We start from the raw sequence: 13,770 nt of genomic DNA, 5'->3' as shown, positions 1-13,770 counted from the left end.
GGCCAGCTGCTGGGGTTTTGTGCCCGATGCAGCTCTGCTGCTGGCATGGTGTGGTGCTGCAGGGAGTGCTGGTGCCACCGGGTGGTGTAACAGGCCCTCTGCTTCCTTCTTACTGCTGCCAGCAGTGATGCTTCTCTCCATGCAGCCTCCCTCTGTCGTGCCCATACAAAAATTGAGAGGGTTTTTGGTGACATCAAGGGCTGGGCACTTGTCCTCAGTGTCCTCACACCCTTTGTTTAACCCTCTGCGCACAGTTACCACCCTCTGCTACAGGCTTCCTGGAGGGAACGATTGCTGGCGTTGTTTGGGGCTGCTGCAAAGACGGGGTGCTCTTCCAAGCTAGCTGTGGTTTGCTGGGCTCTGCAGTATGATGATGTTCTCCTGCCCTGCTTGCAAAAGGAGGTTGCTGGTTTACAGCTCAGCTTTCTGTCCCCTGATGAAGTCCAAGGGAGCAAAGCAGTGCGCTGAAGTGAAAATTCTCTGTGTACACAAAGCAAGAATTTCCTGCTGAGTGTGGTTGGAGCCATCCCTTGAGTGGACGCTCCTGTGTGTGAATCAGCTGCAGCCTCCCCACCTCGGGGCTGCCCAGGGCAGGGTGCAGCGCTGTGAGTGGGACAGAGCCCCAGCTGGGTGCTGAGATGGCTGTGTGGGGCTGACCCAAAGCCGGAGCTCACAGCCCCCATAGCTGCCTCCTTCTGTGGCTGTGGGGGGGTCTTTTGGTGGCTCCATCCCTGCCAGGACACGGGGGGGGGGGGGGGGGGGGGGGGGGGGAGGGGGCACTGGGGCTGTGCCATGTGAGGTTTCCTGCCCTCCTGCAGTGCTGGCAGCTCTTTGGCACTGCTGCGGTCGTTCTTAGCCAAATACTCACCCCATATCCCCACGGTGGGCTCCAGCAGATGGAACCCTGACTCACTGCCCCCACATGATGTCACCCCACCAAGCAATGAGGGCACAGCTCTGGAGCATCCAGCAGCAGCTCCTGGTGTGGCTTTCACCCTGGGGAGCGATGACCTGCTGCTGCTGTGCCTCAGTTTCCCCCCTCCCAGCACAGGGAGACTGCAGCTGTGCCTGGTTCTCCCCTCCCCATCTGGACTGTGTAATCCGTGGGCATCCAACCTGCTGGCTTGCATGGGCTGTGTTGAGTGAAGAGAAATTGCCCTGGGCCTCATATGAAAATATATCATTGAGTTCATGTATATAAGCAACAAAAACTTATTTTTGTATATATATATATATTAATTAAAATGTAAAAAGCCAGCAACAAAACCATAAAGCTAGCAGGATATCTGGCCTTGTTTCTGTGAAACTCATGCATCGATGCATGGCTCAGTGGAAGGGGTTGCCCTTCTCGTTGGGTTCTTAAGGTGTTTGTCAGAGTTTTGATGCAATGTTGCTCCTCCTGCAGCTCACCCTTGCAAACAGGCGTTCACAGATGCACCCAGCTCTCTGCTCTGTCCGGCTGTCTGCAATTAGCAGCTCCTCCCATTTCAGTATCACCAGCAAACTCACCTTCTATTCCCAGTGCAGGGAGGCTGGCTGCAGCTGTGCGTGGTTTTCCCCTCCCCAGCAGGACTGTATAATCTCTGGATGCCCCATTTCCTCTTAATCTGAAGGAGAAGTCAGAAATCCTCTTGCACACGGGAGTGGCAGCCCCAGCCCTTGGCAAACAGTGCAGAGAGCACTCAGCCCTGCTGCTGGGGCGGCCCTAAGTCCTCGCACAGCTCCCACCCAGGGGCAGCATCATCTCCGTCCCCATGCCAAGGGCTGGGGGGCATGGGAAACTCTAGCTGGGTGAAGAAGGGGAAGGATAGCCTGGCCCCGAAACCTGCAAGGGGCAAGAATGGGGAGATGGCAGCTTGGCTGCCACCCCACCCTGTGCCCTGGGTGGGACCAGTCACCCTTCAGTGCTTTGGGTTTTGGGTGAGTTTGGGGTGTGTTGGCTGCAGGCACTTCCCTGCCTTCAGGGCAACGCTGGCTGCGCCCACAACAAGCCTGGCTCTGGGTGCCAGGAGGGCATGGGGCACTGATGGGATTCAGGCAGTACTGGGGTGAATGGGGTGGGAGGACCACTCACCCTATTTCCCTATAGCCCTAATGAAGCCTCCCAGTCCTGCCAACCGGTCCTTCAAACGCAGCTCCGGTACCACCGCTGTGCCTCAGTTTCCCCTTCTGCATCACAGAGCAGCGCCTGCACCCTCGGCGCCCTGTTTTCTGGGGTCAGACAGCCCAGGGCTGTTTTGGGGACTTGTGGTGACCTGGGAGGGGCCCCGTCCCTCTCTGCCCGCGGGGTCCTGCCGTGCTGGTGGAGCCAGTGCAGGAATGTGGGGCTGGGAGGGCCGTGCTTGGTAGGGGCACGGGGGCAGCTCGGCCCCTCGGCAGTGGGACGGAGTGGGTCGGTGCAGAACACACTGCCATGGAGCTGCTGGGGGTGCTGCTGGCGCTGGCTGGGATGGACGCGGCTGCTGGCCTGGGTGAATCTCGGGGGGGCTGCGAGGGGCTTCCCGCGGGTAGCGGTGCTGGGGAGGGGGATATGGGGCTGTGTGTGGCTCGGGGGGCCTCCCACTCACGGCTGTGCCCCCAGCCCTGCTGCCCTACGTGCCCCGCGTGGCCCCCGGCGCCATGCCGGGGAAGGTGACGGCCACCACCTTCGTGCTGGAGAGACCCCGCTGCATCTTCGACCCCTTTGCCAACGCCTCCGATGCCGTCTGGCTGGCGGTGGCTTTTGCCGACGGTGAGCGTGTGTTGCAGTGGGGGGCGTCGGGGATGTTCGCCCCCGGCTGCTCACCCCACGTCTGTGCCGCGCAGCTTCCGCCGCCTTCAAAAACCCCACATCCAGCGCCGAGGTGCCCCCATACGAGGGGCTGCCCACCGCCCGCGCCTACATGACACTGCAGATGGCGGCAGCCGCCTACGGATGCTCAGCTCCCGGTGCAGCCGTGCTGCGGGTCGGCGGGGACACGGCGTGCCACGGCCGGGCACCCTGCAATGGGCCGCTGCCCTCCCCGGGGCCCTACAGGTGAGGCAGTGGGATGGGGCATCGTGCCGTCCCCGTACCGGTGCCAGAGGTGCCCATCCCGCAGGGTGAAGTTCCTGCTGATGGGCTGCGGTGGCCCCAAAGCGGAGACGAAGTGGTCCGACCCCATCCTCCTGCGGAGAGGTACCGCTGGGCGTGGGGCTGTGACCTCCGTGCCGCCACCCCAAAACCGAAGGGGAGAAGAGCTCCCCGATGTCCCCGTGCCACCCTAACCCCGGGTGCCACCCCTCACCCTGTGCCCTTCCAGCTCGCAGCCTGAGCACCATCGACCCCACACCCGCACGTCGCAGCAGCACCGCGGTCGTCATCGCCGCCATCCTGGCCAGCCTGGGTGCCGCGCTGGCCATGGCCGTGCTGGGAGCTGTGGGGTACGGGTGGGGTATGGGGGTTTGAACACCTTTTCTTAAATTGGGGGGGGGGGGGGTTGCTGTATTTTGGCAATGGGATGGGGTGGTTTCTGCGGTGTTTGAGCTGCACGGACCCTGCTTGATGCCGCACCCATCTCTCCCCGCAGCACCCAGCTGTGTGTCCCGCTGTGCCGCCGGGGTCTGGGCGCCCACCTGCCCTACAGGACCCACCACGTCCCTCCGGCCCTGCCCCACACGCTGCCCCCCGCCTGTGTCTGTGGCTGCACGCCGCGGCCCCCCGGCCCATGTCCCACCAAGTAAACTCACTTCCATGCTTAATTGCTTCTTTTGTTGTCTTTCAACCCAAACACCAGGACGTGCTGAGTGCCCACCCTGCAGACCCCCAGGGTGAGGCTGGAGGGGCTCTGAGTGCTGTTGGGGCTGTGGGTGGCTGCAGGCAGTGGGACCCATCTAACAAACCATCCCATGGCTCTGTGATGGCTCTGTCATCTTGGGGCACATACAGAGCTCGATGCTTCGTTCACCGTGCTGTGGGGACACCAGGACGTGGGTTCGGCCACCCCACAGGCACCCCTTTGGGGACGGCCCTTTGGGACCCACCCGTGCCACAAGCGTGACAGCGCTCAGCAACACCACCCGGCGGGCACCCGGCCGTAGCATAATGCTCTGCAGGGAAACGAGCCTGACCTGTTTGCCGCGGGGCTGCGGCAGCGCAGGAATGTGGGTGGTTGGAGGCCGCAGGCGGGTCCTGCGGGGGGGACAAGGCTCCTGGCCCCCGCCCTGCGCCCGCACTCTGAGCTCAGCACCAGCACCATGCGCCCGCTGCTGCTCCTGCTGCTGGCCACAGCCCACGGCCTGGGTGAGTGTGCACCACAGGGGGCTCATGGCCCCAAATAATGGGGGGTGGGAGTGGTGGGGAGGTCTGCTGGCCCTGCTCGGGGGCATCCCCTGTGTATGCAGAGGGATCTGCTCTGGAGGATGGGTGTTGTGGGTGATACCCGCAGACTGGGACCCCCCTCGGTGTCACCCAGCTCAGCCTGCAGCGCAGCACGGGGTCCCCTGGGGTGTCCCAGGTGATAGCACTGCATGCTGTCCCTGTTCATAATATTCGCAGCACCTGAGCCCGAAACGGGGGTGGTGGTGGTGGTGGGGAGCTGCCCTCCAGGCCCAGATCCCATGGCCACCACCATGGGGTGATGCCCACCATCCCCACCCCCCCCGGCCCTGCTCTCATTGCTCTGCTGCAGACAAGTTGTCCTACAAACCCACCCTGGTTGGTGGCAACGTGGAGGGCCGTATGACGGGCAGCACCTTCGTGCTGGAGCAGCCCCGCTGCGTCTTCGATAGTTACAGCACAGCCAACATCTGGCTGGTGGTGGCCACCCGTGAAGGTGAGTGGGGTGACGGAGGGATGGGGCTCTACCGGAGTGCTCCCCTTCACCACCATCCCCATCCCTGCAGGCATGGATGCTTTCAATGACAGCGCACAGCCGGGGATGCCCGAGTGGAGCTTCCAGCGCTTCCCTACCAACACGTCAGCCTACCTGACGCTGGGTGCCATGCAGTACCACTACGGCTGCCCTAAACCCGATAGGGAGCTCACTGTGCTGCGCGTGGGCAGCGAGACCGACTGTGCTGACAACATCTCTGTACCCAACTGCAATGGGCCCCTGCCCGGCCCCGGGCCCTACTGGTGGGTTATTAGGAGCAATTTCTTCTCAGAAATGGCGGTGATGCACAGCTGCCCAGGGAGGGAGGGAGGGGGTCACCGTCCCTGGGGGCGTTAAGAACTGTGGCACTGAGGGACGTGGTGGGGCCGGGTTGGGGTTGGACGGGGGGATCTGAGAGGACTCCTCCAGCCCTAAAGGTTCTGTGATCTCCTCCCCAGGGTGAAGTTCCTCGCACTGAATGGCTCTGAGCCCACAGCCACCACGGAATGGTCGGGGCCCATCACACTGAAGACAGGTACCGGGGTGAGGGTGGCCCACAGCGGGGTGGGACGGTGGGACGAGTGAGGCACAGCCCCGTTGTGCTCTCCCCACAGCCCGGGAGCCCCAGAGCATCCCCGGCACGGGCGGTGCCCGCAGCGGTGCCATGATCGCCATCACTGCCATCCTGTCGGTGCTGTTGGCCATCCTGCTGGCCGCCCTCCTGGCCACGCTGTGCAGGTGAGTCCCGCCGGGCACAGGGAGGTGGCGATGGGTGGCAGCAGCGTGCCGTGTCCCCAACGCCGTGTCCTCCCCCAGCTCTGAGGCGTGCGGTGTGGGCAGCTTCAGGCCGGACGCGGCGTCCATCCGACGCTACAACACCCACCACGTGTACGACCAGCCGGCCGCGCGGCTCTGAGGGGGGACACCGTGCCACCGTGTCATCCATCGTGTCATCGTGTCATCGTGTCATCATCACGTCACTGCCCCCAGCGATGGGCCAGGACATAAACAGATTCATGCGTGCCCTGCGTCCGCCTCTGTCTGTGCGCCGTAGTGGGGGAGGGCTCAGCTCTCACTGTGCTGCTCTGTGCGTCGCGTGGGGGCTGGAGGTGCTGCTGAAGCTGGGGAGCCCCCCGTGGCAGCTGCGCCTGGGAAGGGAACACCTGCGGTGCTTTGGCTGTGGGAAGCAGAAAATCCTGTCATTTCCGCAGCAGTGATAACGGCCGCCCCCCGCTGCAGGGCGGCGTGTCCCCATGCTGTCCCTGTAGTGACCCCACGGTGCCCCCATAGCGTCCCCACGGAGTCCCCGCAGCGTCCCTGTGGTATCTCCAGGGTGTCTCTGTGGTGTCCCTGCTGAGCCCCCACGGTGTCCCCCAGGGTGCCCCGGGGTGTCCCCAAGGTGTCCTCATGGTGTCTGCATGGTGCCCCGTGGTGTCCCTATTGTGTCCCTATGGCCACACGGTGTCTCCACGATGTCCCTATGGTGTCCCCGTGATGTCCCTCCCTACGGTGTCCCCACGGTGCCCTTGTGGTGTCCCCAGGGTGTCCTTGTGATGTCCCTATGGTGCCCCCATGGTGTCCCGTGGTGTTCCTGGGCTGAGTGCAGGGGCCAGGATGGCACGGGGTGTTCTGGGGGTGCACGAGGGGTACGCGGGGATTTGGGGCCTTAGAGCGCTTTCTTTGTGAGCAGGCACTGGCGCAGGCACGGTGCCGAGCTGTGGGCCGCAGCACGTCCCGCTGCCCCATATGGGAGGGCTGAGAAATGTGGGGGTCCCTGCAGTCCCCACGGAGCCCCATAGCCGCGCTGCGCACCGATCCGCCCCGCCCACACCTTAAGCCCCGCCCACACTCCGCAAGACCACGCCCATTCCCTTAAGCCCCGCCCACCGGCCCAGACACGCTCGCTGATTGGCCGCCCGCCGTGCCGGCCCGCACATGGGCTCGGGGCTCCGGGGCCGCGGGTTCGGGGCCGCGCTCCGCTGCCCGCTCCGTCCCTCCCTCCCTCGCCATGGCCCGGCGCAGCGTGCTGTCCATCCGCATCGTGGAGGGCAGGAACCTGCCCGCCAAGGACATGTGAGTGCTGTGCCGGGGCTGGGGGTTGGCATCTTGGTTCTGCATGCTGCTTTGCCTCCGGCCCCCAGGAGAGCTTTGGGGTATCCCTCCCCAGCGCTCTGCGGTGACACCCACCCAACGCTTTGGGGCTCCCTATAGGGTGGGTTTGGGGTGACCCCTCCCTGCTCTTTGGGATGGCTTCAGGACGTCCTCCCTCGAGTGCTTTGGGATTTCCTCCCTGGATGGCTTTGGGATTACCCCCTGGGTGGCACGGGGGCAGCCCTCCCTTTAGGATTTCCCCCAGGATGGCTCCGAGGTGACCCTCCCAGCACTGCCCGTGCTTTGGGCATTTCCTTCGGGCTGAACGCGGGGTGTCCCAGCGGCTCTGAGTGCTTTGGGTGCACCCCTGGGATGGCTCTGTCCCTCTTCCAGCACCTGCTGCGGGGGCTGCTGTCCTCATCGGGTGGGGATTTCCCTCCTTGGCGGCCCCCGAAGGGCTGTCTGTGCGTCTCGGCGTTATCCTCACCGCTCCCATCCGTATGGGGCAAGATTTGGGGACAGCGCTGGGTGGGATGGGGGCAGCAGGGGGGGGACCCATCCACGGGGAGCCACCGCGGAGCGCACCGCAGGCTGCCGGAAAAGGAGCAAAAAGCCCCGCGGCCGTCATGGAAAAAGAGGATAAACAAGGAAAGAGGCACAGCTTCTGGCTTTTTTAAGCTCCGTGTGTCAGGGCCCGTGTTTTTCAGTCCCTTGGCACGACGCCCTGCGGGGACCTTGAGCCGGCGCCGGGGGAGGGGGGGGGGGGGGCTCCGCCTTTCGGAGGGCAGAACGCTGCTCGGGATGGTGCCACGGGCACGGCTCCATCCCCGCTTCGCCGCGCTCCGGCCTTTATGGCACCCCGTCCCTCCGCCGTCGGGATCGCCGCGATTTCCCTATGGAAATCCGAGATGTCACAGCGCTGCTCGCGGGTCAGAGTCTGCCCGCAGCCGCCCACCCACGGCACGGGGCGTCCCCGGGCACGCTGACCCCGCCGCCCCATCGCTCCCTCGCACGGCAGCGCTGTGATTTCAGCGCGTCTCCCCCCGCACCGGCGCCGCTTCCAGGCCGAGCTCACGGCTCTCTGTGCTTTCCCCTCCTCCCCTCCCTCCTACGAGCCCCCGCCCGGCGCTGCTTTGGCACCGGGACCCCGCGCGGCCGCCCGTAAAGAGGCGGAATAACGCTCTGCCCTACGGCGCATCGCTGCGCTCCTCCCTGCATCCCCAGCGCTGGGAGACAAAGAGCACCGCGGGCAGATGGCATCGCGCTGCGTGTGCTCGGCGCCCGCTGGATGCTTTGCACGAGGCAGGAAATAACAGCGATACCGCGGGGTTAATGGTGCTTAATCCGCCGCCTTCGTGCCCAACCTGCCGGCAGCGGAGCGGCTCTTAGCAACCGGCGTGACACGGGGCTGCCCTGCGTGGGGACACCCCGGGACGGAGACACCCGCGTGGTCTCCAGGATGCGGTGCGTGGGGACGGGGGCCGTGCGGCTCCAAGGGAGGTGACAGCGGCAGCTCTCAGCTGTTTGCTTTTCCTCGTTTGTTTTACTTGCTGCTCGTCGCCTCCCAAGCAAACCCACCATCCCAGCCACGTGGCTCCTCCTGGACCCCCCCGCCCCCCTGGGCTCCCCCAGCAGCTCGGGGCACCAGTGCCCCTGGGAGCTGCCAGCCCCACGCTGAGGACCCGAAGCCCTTTGCCCCCACAGCCAGCACTGTTCTGCCAGCTCCGCCGCCTCCGGCCCCAGTGAGTCACCCTCCTCAGGAACTGAGCTGGCCATAAAGTGGTGGCTTTTTGGCAGCAGCACGCAGGAACGGTGACCTGAGCTGTTACCAGCTCACCGAGCATCGCTGTGACAGTGGGTCTGCATAACCGCAGCGTCCCCAGGGTTGTCCCCATCCCTGCAGAGGGCTGTGGGTTCTGGGTCCATTTTGGGGCTGGAGGGGGGCCGTGTTGGCTCCTGGAGCTCCTGCTTTGGGGAAAGGGTGGGATTTGTTTGTTCCTCTTCCGATCTGGATGAGGAGCTGCCATCAGCTGCCAGCAGGATGCCGTGGTCAGGGCCAGGAAGTCGGGGTCACTGCGGTGCTAATGGGGTCGTGTCATTGCCTTCCAGCACGGGGAGCAGCGACCCGTACTGCATTGTGAAGATTGACAATGAGGCCATCGTCAGGTGAGCACATCCAGACCTGCTGCCCACCCCTGTCTGGGTCCCAAAGCTCTGCTTTGGGATTGAGACGTGGATCCCAATGCCCAGTAATCCACGGCCAACCCATAAGCCACCCCAGTGTGGGTGCTGTGCACTGGCCCTGGTCATCTGCCGCTGGGATGTCACCGGTGCCATCTGTCCCACAGGACTGCCACGGTGTGGAAGACGCTGTCCCCATTCTGGGGGGAAGAGTATGAGGTGCAGCTCCATCCCACCTTCCACAGCATCTCCATCTATGTCATGGATGAGGATGCGCTCAGGTACGGGCAGAGCGCTTTGGGGACAATGCAGCGTTGGGTTGGGAAAGGCAATGCTCAACCTCATAGCAGACAGCAGAGAATCCACACCTGGCTGTGCAGTTGAGGGCTCTGGGACTGCCTGGCGGCAAGGGGTGGCCAAGGAGCTCTGTGCCCCCTTGGTACCACCCTCCGTGCCACCTCCCCCTTGTCTCTTGCAGCCGTGATGATGTTATTGGGAAGGTGTGCATCACCCGCACCATGCTGGCAGAGCACCCCAAAGGTAGGGGACAACGGGGTGTCCCCAGCCCTGCACCCAGCCGTGTCCCCATGACCCCTGCCCGTGGTGCCCACTGTTCCCACAGGTTACAGCGGCTGGGTGAGCCTCAGCGAGGTGGACCCCGATGAGGAGGTGCAGGGGGAAATCCACCTCTGCGTGGAGCTCCTGGAGGGCGAGGGCGGCCAGCGGCTGCGGTGCACTGTGCTGGAGGCCAGGTGATGTTGGGGATGGGGATGTCCCACTCCTGGGGTGACAGCTTTGGTGGTGTCTGCTGAGTCCTGGCTGCTCCGTGACTCAGTTTCCCCATTGCACCTGAGACAGCGGGGAGCCAAGGAGGGGAGACAGGGAGCGCTGGGTGCCCACTGGGATGGGATTCTGGAGGCTCACAGGGAATTTCACCCTCTCCTCCACAGGGATTTGGCCAAGAAGGACCGGAACGGTGCATCCGACCCCTTTGTCTGTGTGAGCTACAATGGCAAAACGCAGGAGAGCACCGTGAGCTCAACTCAGCGTATCCCCATCCCTGATGTCCCCATGGGGGTCGGATGTGTGTGACATGGGGACAAATCCATCTCCTTCACAGGTGGTGAAGAAGTCCTGCTATCCTCGCTGGAACGAAGCCTTTGAGTTCGAGCTGCCCGACCCCCCTGCAGAGAAGCTGTGTGTAGAGGTGTGGGATTGGGACCTCGTCAGCAAGAATGACTTCTTGGGCAAGGTGAGCCCCCAGAAGCACCCCACACGGCCCCATTACTGGGGTGGGACGTGAGCCTGTCCCAACCTCCCCCAGGTGGTGGTCAGCGTGCAGGGGCTGCAGGCAGCCGGGCACCAGGAGGGCTGGTTCAGGCTGCAGCCGGACACGGCCAAGCCCAGGGAGGATAGGTGAGTGCTTTGGGGTGTTCCAGAGGGATGTGCCGTGGGGCGCGTGGTCTGGATCTGCTCTCCGTGTTCCTACAGGCGCCGGGGCAGCCTGGGCTCACTGCAGCTGCAAGTGAGGCTGCGGGATGAGACAGTGCTGCCCTCCTGCTGCTACCAGCCCCTGGTCCAGCTGCTGTGCCAGGAGGTGAAGGCAGGGCACCAGGTGAGCTCCCTGCAGAGCCCCAACGGGACGTGGTCGTGGTGCCCGCTGCCACTGTGCCACCATGTCCCCGTGTCCCCGCAGACCGGCGGGGTGCACCTGGTCACCCTCCTCGATGAAACCACCACGGCTGAGAGCCGGCAGGACGTCGCCGTCAACCTGGTGAAACTCTTCTTGGGCCAAGGGCTGGTGAAGGAGTTTCTGGACCTGCTCTTTGAACTGGAGCTGGCCAAGCCCTGTAAGCCTGGGGGGGGAGCAGGGCTGGGACCGCCTTACCTTCTTTTGGAGCTGTAAAACCTCTGGCGTGCTCTGGTTGGGAACCCGTTGGGTTCATCCCAAGGAAATCAATGGCCAAAGTTGGCTGAAGTTGGTGGAGGAATAGGCAGGTGGTTGGGAAATCCCTGTAATTCCAGTGAAAATGGGCAGGGCGTGGGGGGTGGAAATGCCCGGTGGGTGACCTGGGGCTGCTCCACAGACTTGCTCCTGTTTCACAGGTGAACCCAACACTTTGTTCCGGAGCAACTCCCTGGCCTCAAAGTCAATGGAGTCTTTCCTCAAGGTGCCGCTGCCCCCAAATCCCCCTTCTCCACAGGGAGCTTCACCTCAAACCCTGCTCTTTCCAGCTCACCACAGCTCCACGCTGTCCTAAGGGGAGGGCACGGGGAGCTGTGCCTGCCTCTGGGGCCAAGAGTTGGAGAAAACCCCCTAAGGTTGGGTGCTGTGGTCCCCTGGGCAGGTGACAGGGATGCAGTACCTGCATGCGGTGCTGGGGCCCACCATCTCCCGGGTGTTTGAGGAGAAGAAGTATGTGGAGCTGGACCCCAGCAAGGTGGAGATCAAGGACGTTGGGTAAGGGGCACAGGGGCTGCAGTGGGTGGGGGTGCCCGGAGTGCTTGGCACTGAGGGGGTCTGTGGCGCCTGCAGGTGCTCGGGGCTGCACCGGGTTCAGACAGAGAGTGAGGTGATGGAGCAGGGCCGCCAGCTCCTCCAGTCCTACCTTGGGGAGCTGCTGGATGCCATCGGCAAGTCAGCTCCTACCTGTCCTCCTGTCATCCGTGCCGCTTTCCGGCAGCTCTTCCAGCGCGTTGGGGAGCGCTTCCCCCAGCATCAGGTCAGGTCCAAACCCAGCGGTGGGGATGGAGGAGGAATGGGGCGCACTCGGTGTTGCACCGTGCCATGAAGAAGCCGTGGGTGTCCCATCCCTGGAGGTGCCCGAGGCCGGGCTGCACGGGGGGCCCTGGGCAGCTCGAGCTGGTGGGGGGCAACCAGCCCGCGGCAGGGGGTTGGAACTGGGCGGGCTGCGAGGTTCACACCCCCCTGAAGCATCACGAGGTATGGCACCCTTGGGGATGGACCCTCACACCTCTCGTGCCCCCCGCGGCCGCAGCACACGCAGTTCGTGGCCGTCACCAGCTTCCTGTGCCTCCGCTTCTTCTCGCCGGCCATCATGACCCCCAAACTCTTCCACCTGCGGGACACGCACGCCGACGCGCGCACCGGCCGCACACTGCTGCTGCTGGCCAAGGTGGGACGTGGGGGCAGCAGGGAAAACGTGGCGCCGGGAGCAATGACTCCACCACCCCGCGGTCTGCAGGCTGTGCAGATGGTGGGCAACATGGAGCCAGCGGCAGGGCGGGCCAAGGAGGAATGGCTGGCCCCGCTGCAACCCGCCCTGCAGCACGGAGCCTCCCGCATGAGGGCCTTCATCACCCGGCTGGTGGGCACGGAGGAGGAGGAGGAGGGCGGAGAGGGGTGGCCGTGCGCCCCCCGCGCTGCCGTGGTGAAGGAGGGGCTGCTCTTTGTCCACAAGACGCGGGGCAAAGGGCCGCTGCTTGCCTCCGCCTCCAAGAAGCTGCACTTCTGCCTCACCGGAGAGGCCCTCAGCTTCGCCAAGAGCCCCGGGGTGGAGGTAGGGGGATGTGGGGTGGGGGGGATCCCGCGGTGGCACGGAGGGCACCGAGCACTGCGTCCCCAACGGCAGAGGTGCGGTTCCATCGCTTTGGCCAACATCCGCGCGGCCGAAAGGGTGGAGGAGAAGAGCTTCGGGAGCTGCCACGTCATGCAGGTGGTCTACGTGGATGAGGCCGGGCAGCAGGAGACGGCCTACCTGCAGTGCAAGGTGGGCTGAGCCGGGGCCGGGGCCGTCACCCCCTCATCCCCCCCCCCCCCCAACCCCACCGGGACGTCGTGTGAGCACTCCGTGCGCCCCGCAGTGCGTCAATGAGCTGAACCAGTGGCTGTCCGCCCTGCGGAAGGTGTGTGGCAATAACCCGCAGCTGCTGCACGCCTACCACCCCGGCGTCTTCCGCGGGGACAAGTGGAGCTGCTGCCACCAGAAGGACAGGACGGGTACGGGGTGCTGAGACGCGGGGTGGGGGGGGGGGGGGTGGAGAGGTGGTCCCCACCGTTTTCAGCCCCTCCGTCCCACAGGGCCGGGATGTGGGCAGACCCGGCACAGCATCACCCTGCAGGACTGGAGCGATCCGTTGCAGCCCGACGTGGAGGCGCAGCGCCTCTTCCAGCACCTCCACGGCCTGCAGGAGCCTCTCAGGTGGGACCCCGGAAGCGGGGACGGCCCCCCGCGTGCCCTCTGCCCCACAGCTAACCGCCCCCTTTCTCCGCAGGGAAAAGTACTGGCAGCTGATGGAGGCGGGGGGGGCTCACGACGGCCCTCGGGGCTGCGGTGAAGGTAGAGGTGGAGGGGAGGACAGAGGGAGGGACCCCCCAGCGCCTCATCCCCACCAGAGGCGCTGTGTTTGGGGTCTGCTCCCGGCTCCCGAGGGGTCTCACTGCCCCCCCCCCAACCCCAGGACCCCCGCTGCCCCTCGTGCTCCAACGGCTCTTCGAGGCGCTGCAGGACCTGGAGCGCTGCCACCGCCAGCTGCCCCCCGCCGCCCCCGCCCCGCTGGAGCTGCAGACGTGATGGAGCGGGCTGGGATGGGGGGGCAGGGGGGGGTGGGCTGTGCCTCGAGCGTGGCAATAAAGGTGCAGATCCGCCCCGCAATGCGTCCCGAGTCTTTGTAGGACACGTGTGCGCGGTCCTCCCGCCCGGCA

At 64.8% G+C, this 13,770-nt stretch overlaps 3 protein-coding genes across 9 annotated transcripts; all 3 read left to right on the top strand.

Annotated features, from left to right (window-relative positions):
• Window positions 1-2,377: 2,377 nt before the first annotated feature.
• UPK3B (uroplakin 3B) lies at window positions 2,378-3,702 on the top strand. The gene is made up of 6 exons (XM_046902434.1): window positions 2,378-2,471; window positions 2,582-2,731; window positions 2,806-3,016; window positions 3,081-3,157; window positions 3,282-3,402; window positions 3,549-3,702. The coding sequence occupies exons 1-6, from the start codon at window positions 2,414-2,416 to the stop codon at window positions 3,700-3,702; spliced, it is 771 nt and encodes a 256-aa protein (XP_046758390.1). The 5' UTR covers window positions 2,378-2,413.
• A 387-nt stretch (window positions 3,703-4,089) lies between these two features.
• On the top strand, window positions 4,090-5,855 carry UPK3BL (uroplakin 3B-like). Its single transcript, XM_415762.8, has 6 exons — window positions 4,090-4,261; window positions 4,650-4,793; window positions 4,864-5,095; window positions 5,291-5,367; window positions 5,447-5,570; window positions 5,649-5,855. Exons 1-6 carry the CDS (start codon window positions 4,216-4,218, stop codon window positions 5,746-5,748), a joined length of 723 nt encoding a protein of 240 aa, XP_415762.4. The 5' UTR covers window positions 4,090-4,215; the 3' UTR covers window positions 5,749-5,855.
• Window positions 5,856-6,783: 928 nt separating this feature from the next.
• On the top strand, window positions 6,784-13,720 carry RASA4B (RAS p21 protein activator 4B). 7 transcript variants are annotated; one of them, NM_001291781.2, is made up of 20 exons: window positions 6,784-6,905; window positions 9,033-9,089; window positions 9,272-9,385; window positions 9,583-9,644; window positions 9,727-9,856; window positions 10,055-10,136; window positions 10,225-10,356; window positions 10,429-10,520; window positions 10,596-10,719; window positions 10,801-10,954; window positions 11,211-11,275; window positions 11,453-11,565; window positions 11,641-11,827; window positions 12,104-12,241; window positions 12,311-12,625; window positions 12,698-12,835; window positions 12,930-13,065; window positions 13,147-13,267; window positions 13,341-13,405; window positions 13,527-13,720. In NM_001291781.2, exons 1-20 carry the CDS (start codon window positions 6,841-6,843, stop codon window positions 13,637-13,639), a joined length of 2,403 nt encoding a protein of 800 aa, NP_001278710.2. In that variant the 5' UTR covers window positions 6,784-6,840; the 3' UTR covers window positions 13,640-13,720. The 7 variants fall into 7 exon arrangements, with proteins under 7 accessions (NP_001278710.2, XP_040505988.1, XP_046758288.1 ...); XM_040650054.2 differs by having other exon boundaries at window positions 12,695-12,835; window positions 13,527-13,715; XM_040650058.2 differs by lacking the exon at window positions 6,784-6,905 and adding an exon at window positions 7,924-8,665 and having other exon boundaries at window positions 12,695-12,835; window positions 13,527-13,715.
• The last annotated feature ends 50 nt before the right edge of the window (window positions 13,721-13,770 follow it).

The sequence above is a fragment of the Gallus gallus genome, chromosome 19, assembly GCF_016699485.2.
Source record: "Gallus gallus isolate bGalGal1 chromosome 19, bGalGal1.mat.broiler.GRCg7b, whole genome shotgun sequence".
NCBI lineage: Eukaryota > Metazoa > Chordata > Aves > Galliformes > Phasianidae > Gallus > Gallus gallus.
The sequence above is the reverse complement of the archived record's forward strand: the minus strand, read 5'-3'. Positions and strand labels throughout refer to the sequence as shown.

Excerpts from the sequence above, each read along its gene's own strand:
- UPK3B (XM_046902434.1), top strand. The coding sequence starts at position 2,414 with ATGGAGCTGCTGGGGGTGCTGCTGGCGCTGGCTGGGATGGACGCGGCT. Across the intron at positions 2,472-2,581 it reads GGACGCGGCTGCTGGCCTGG|CCCTGCTGCCCTACGTGCCC; the intron begins GTGAATCTCGGG and ends CTGTGCCCCCAG. Across the intron at positions 3,158-3,281 it reads CCCCATCCTCCTGCGGAGAG|CTCGCAGCCTGAGCACCATC; the intron begins GTACCGCTGGGC and ends GTGCCCTTCCAG.
- UPK3BL (XM_415762.8), top strand. The coding sequence starts at position 4,216 with ATGCGCCCGCTGCTGCTCCTGCTGCTGGCCACAGCCCACGGCCTGG. Across the intron at positions 5,096-5,290 it reads CCCGGCCCCGGGCCCTACTG|GGTGAAGTTCCTCGCACTGA; the intron begins GTGGGTTATTAG and ends TCTCCTCCCCAG. Across the intron at positions 5,368-5,446 it reads GCCCATCACACTGAAGACAG|CCCGGGAGCCCCAGAGCATC; the intron begins GTACCGGGGTGA and ends CTCTCCCCACAG.
- RASA4B (XM_040650054.2), top strand. The coding sequence starts at position 6,841 with ATGGCCCGGCGCAGCGTGCTGTCCATCCGCATCGTGGAGGGCAGGAAC. Across the intron at positions 6,906-9,032 it reads AACCTGCCCGCCAAGGACAT|CACGGGGAGCAGCGACCCGT; the intron begins GTGAGTGCTGTG and ends ATTGCCTTCCAG. Across the intron at positions 11,566-11,640 it reads GTGGAGATCAAGGACGTTGG|GTGCTCGGGGCTGCACCGGG; the intron begins GTAAGGGGCACA and ends TGGCGCCTGCAG.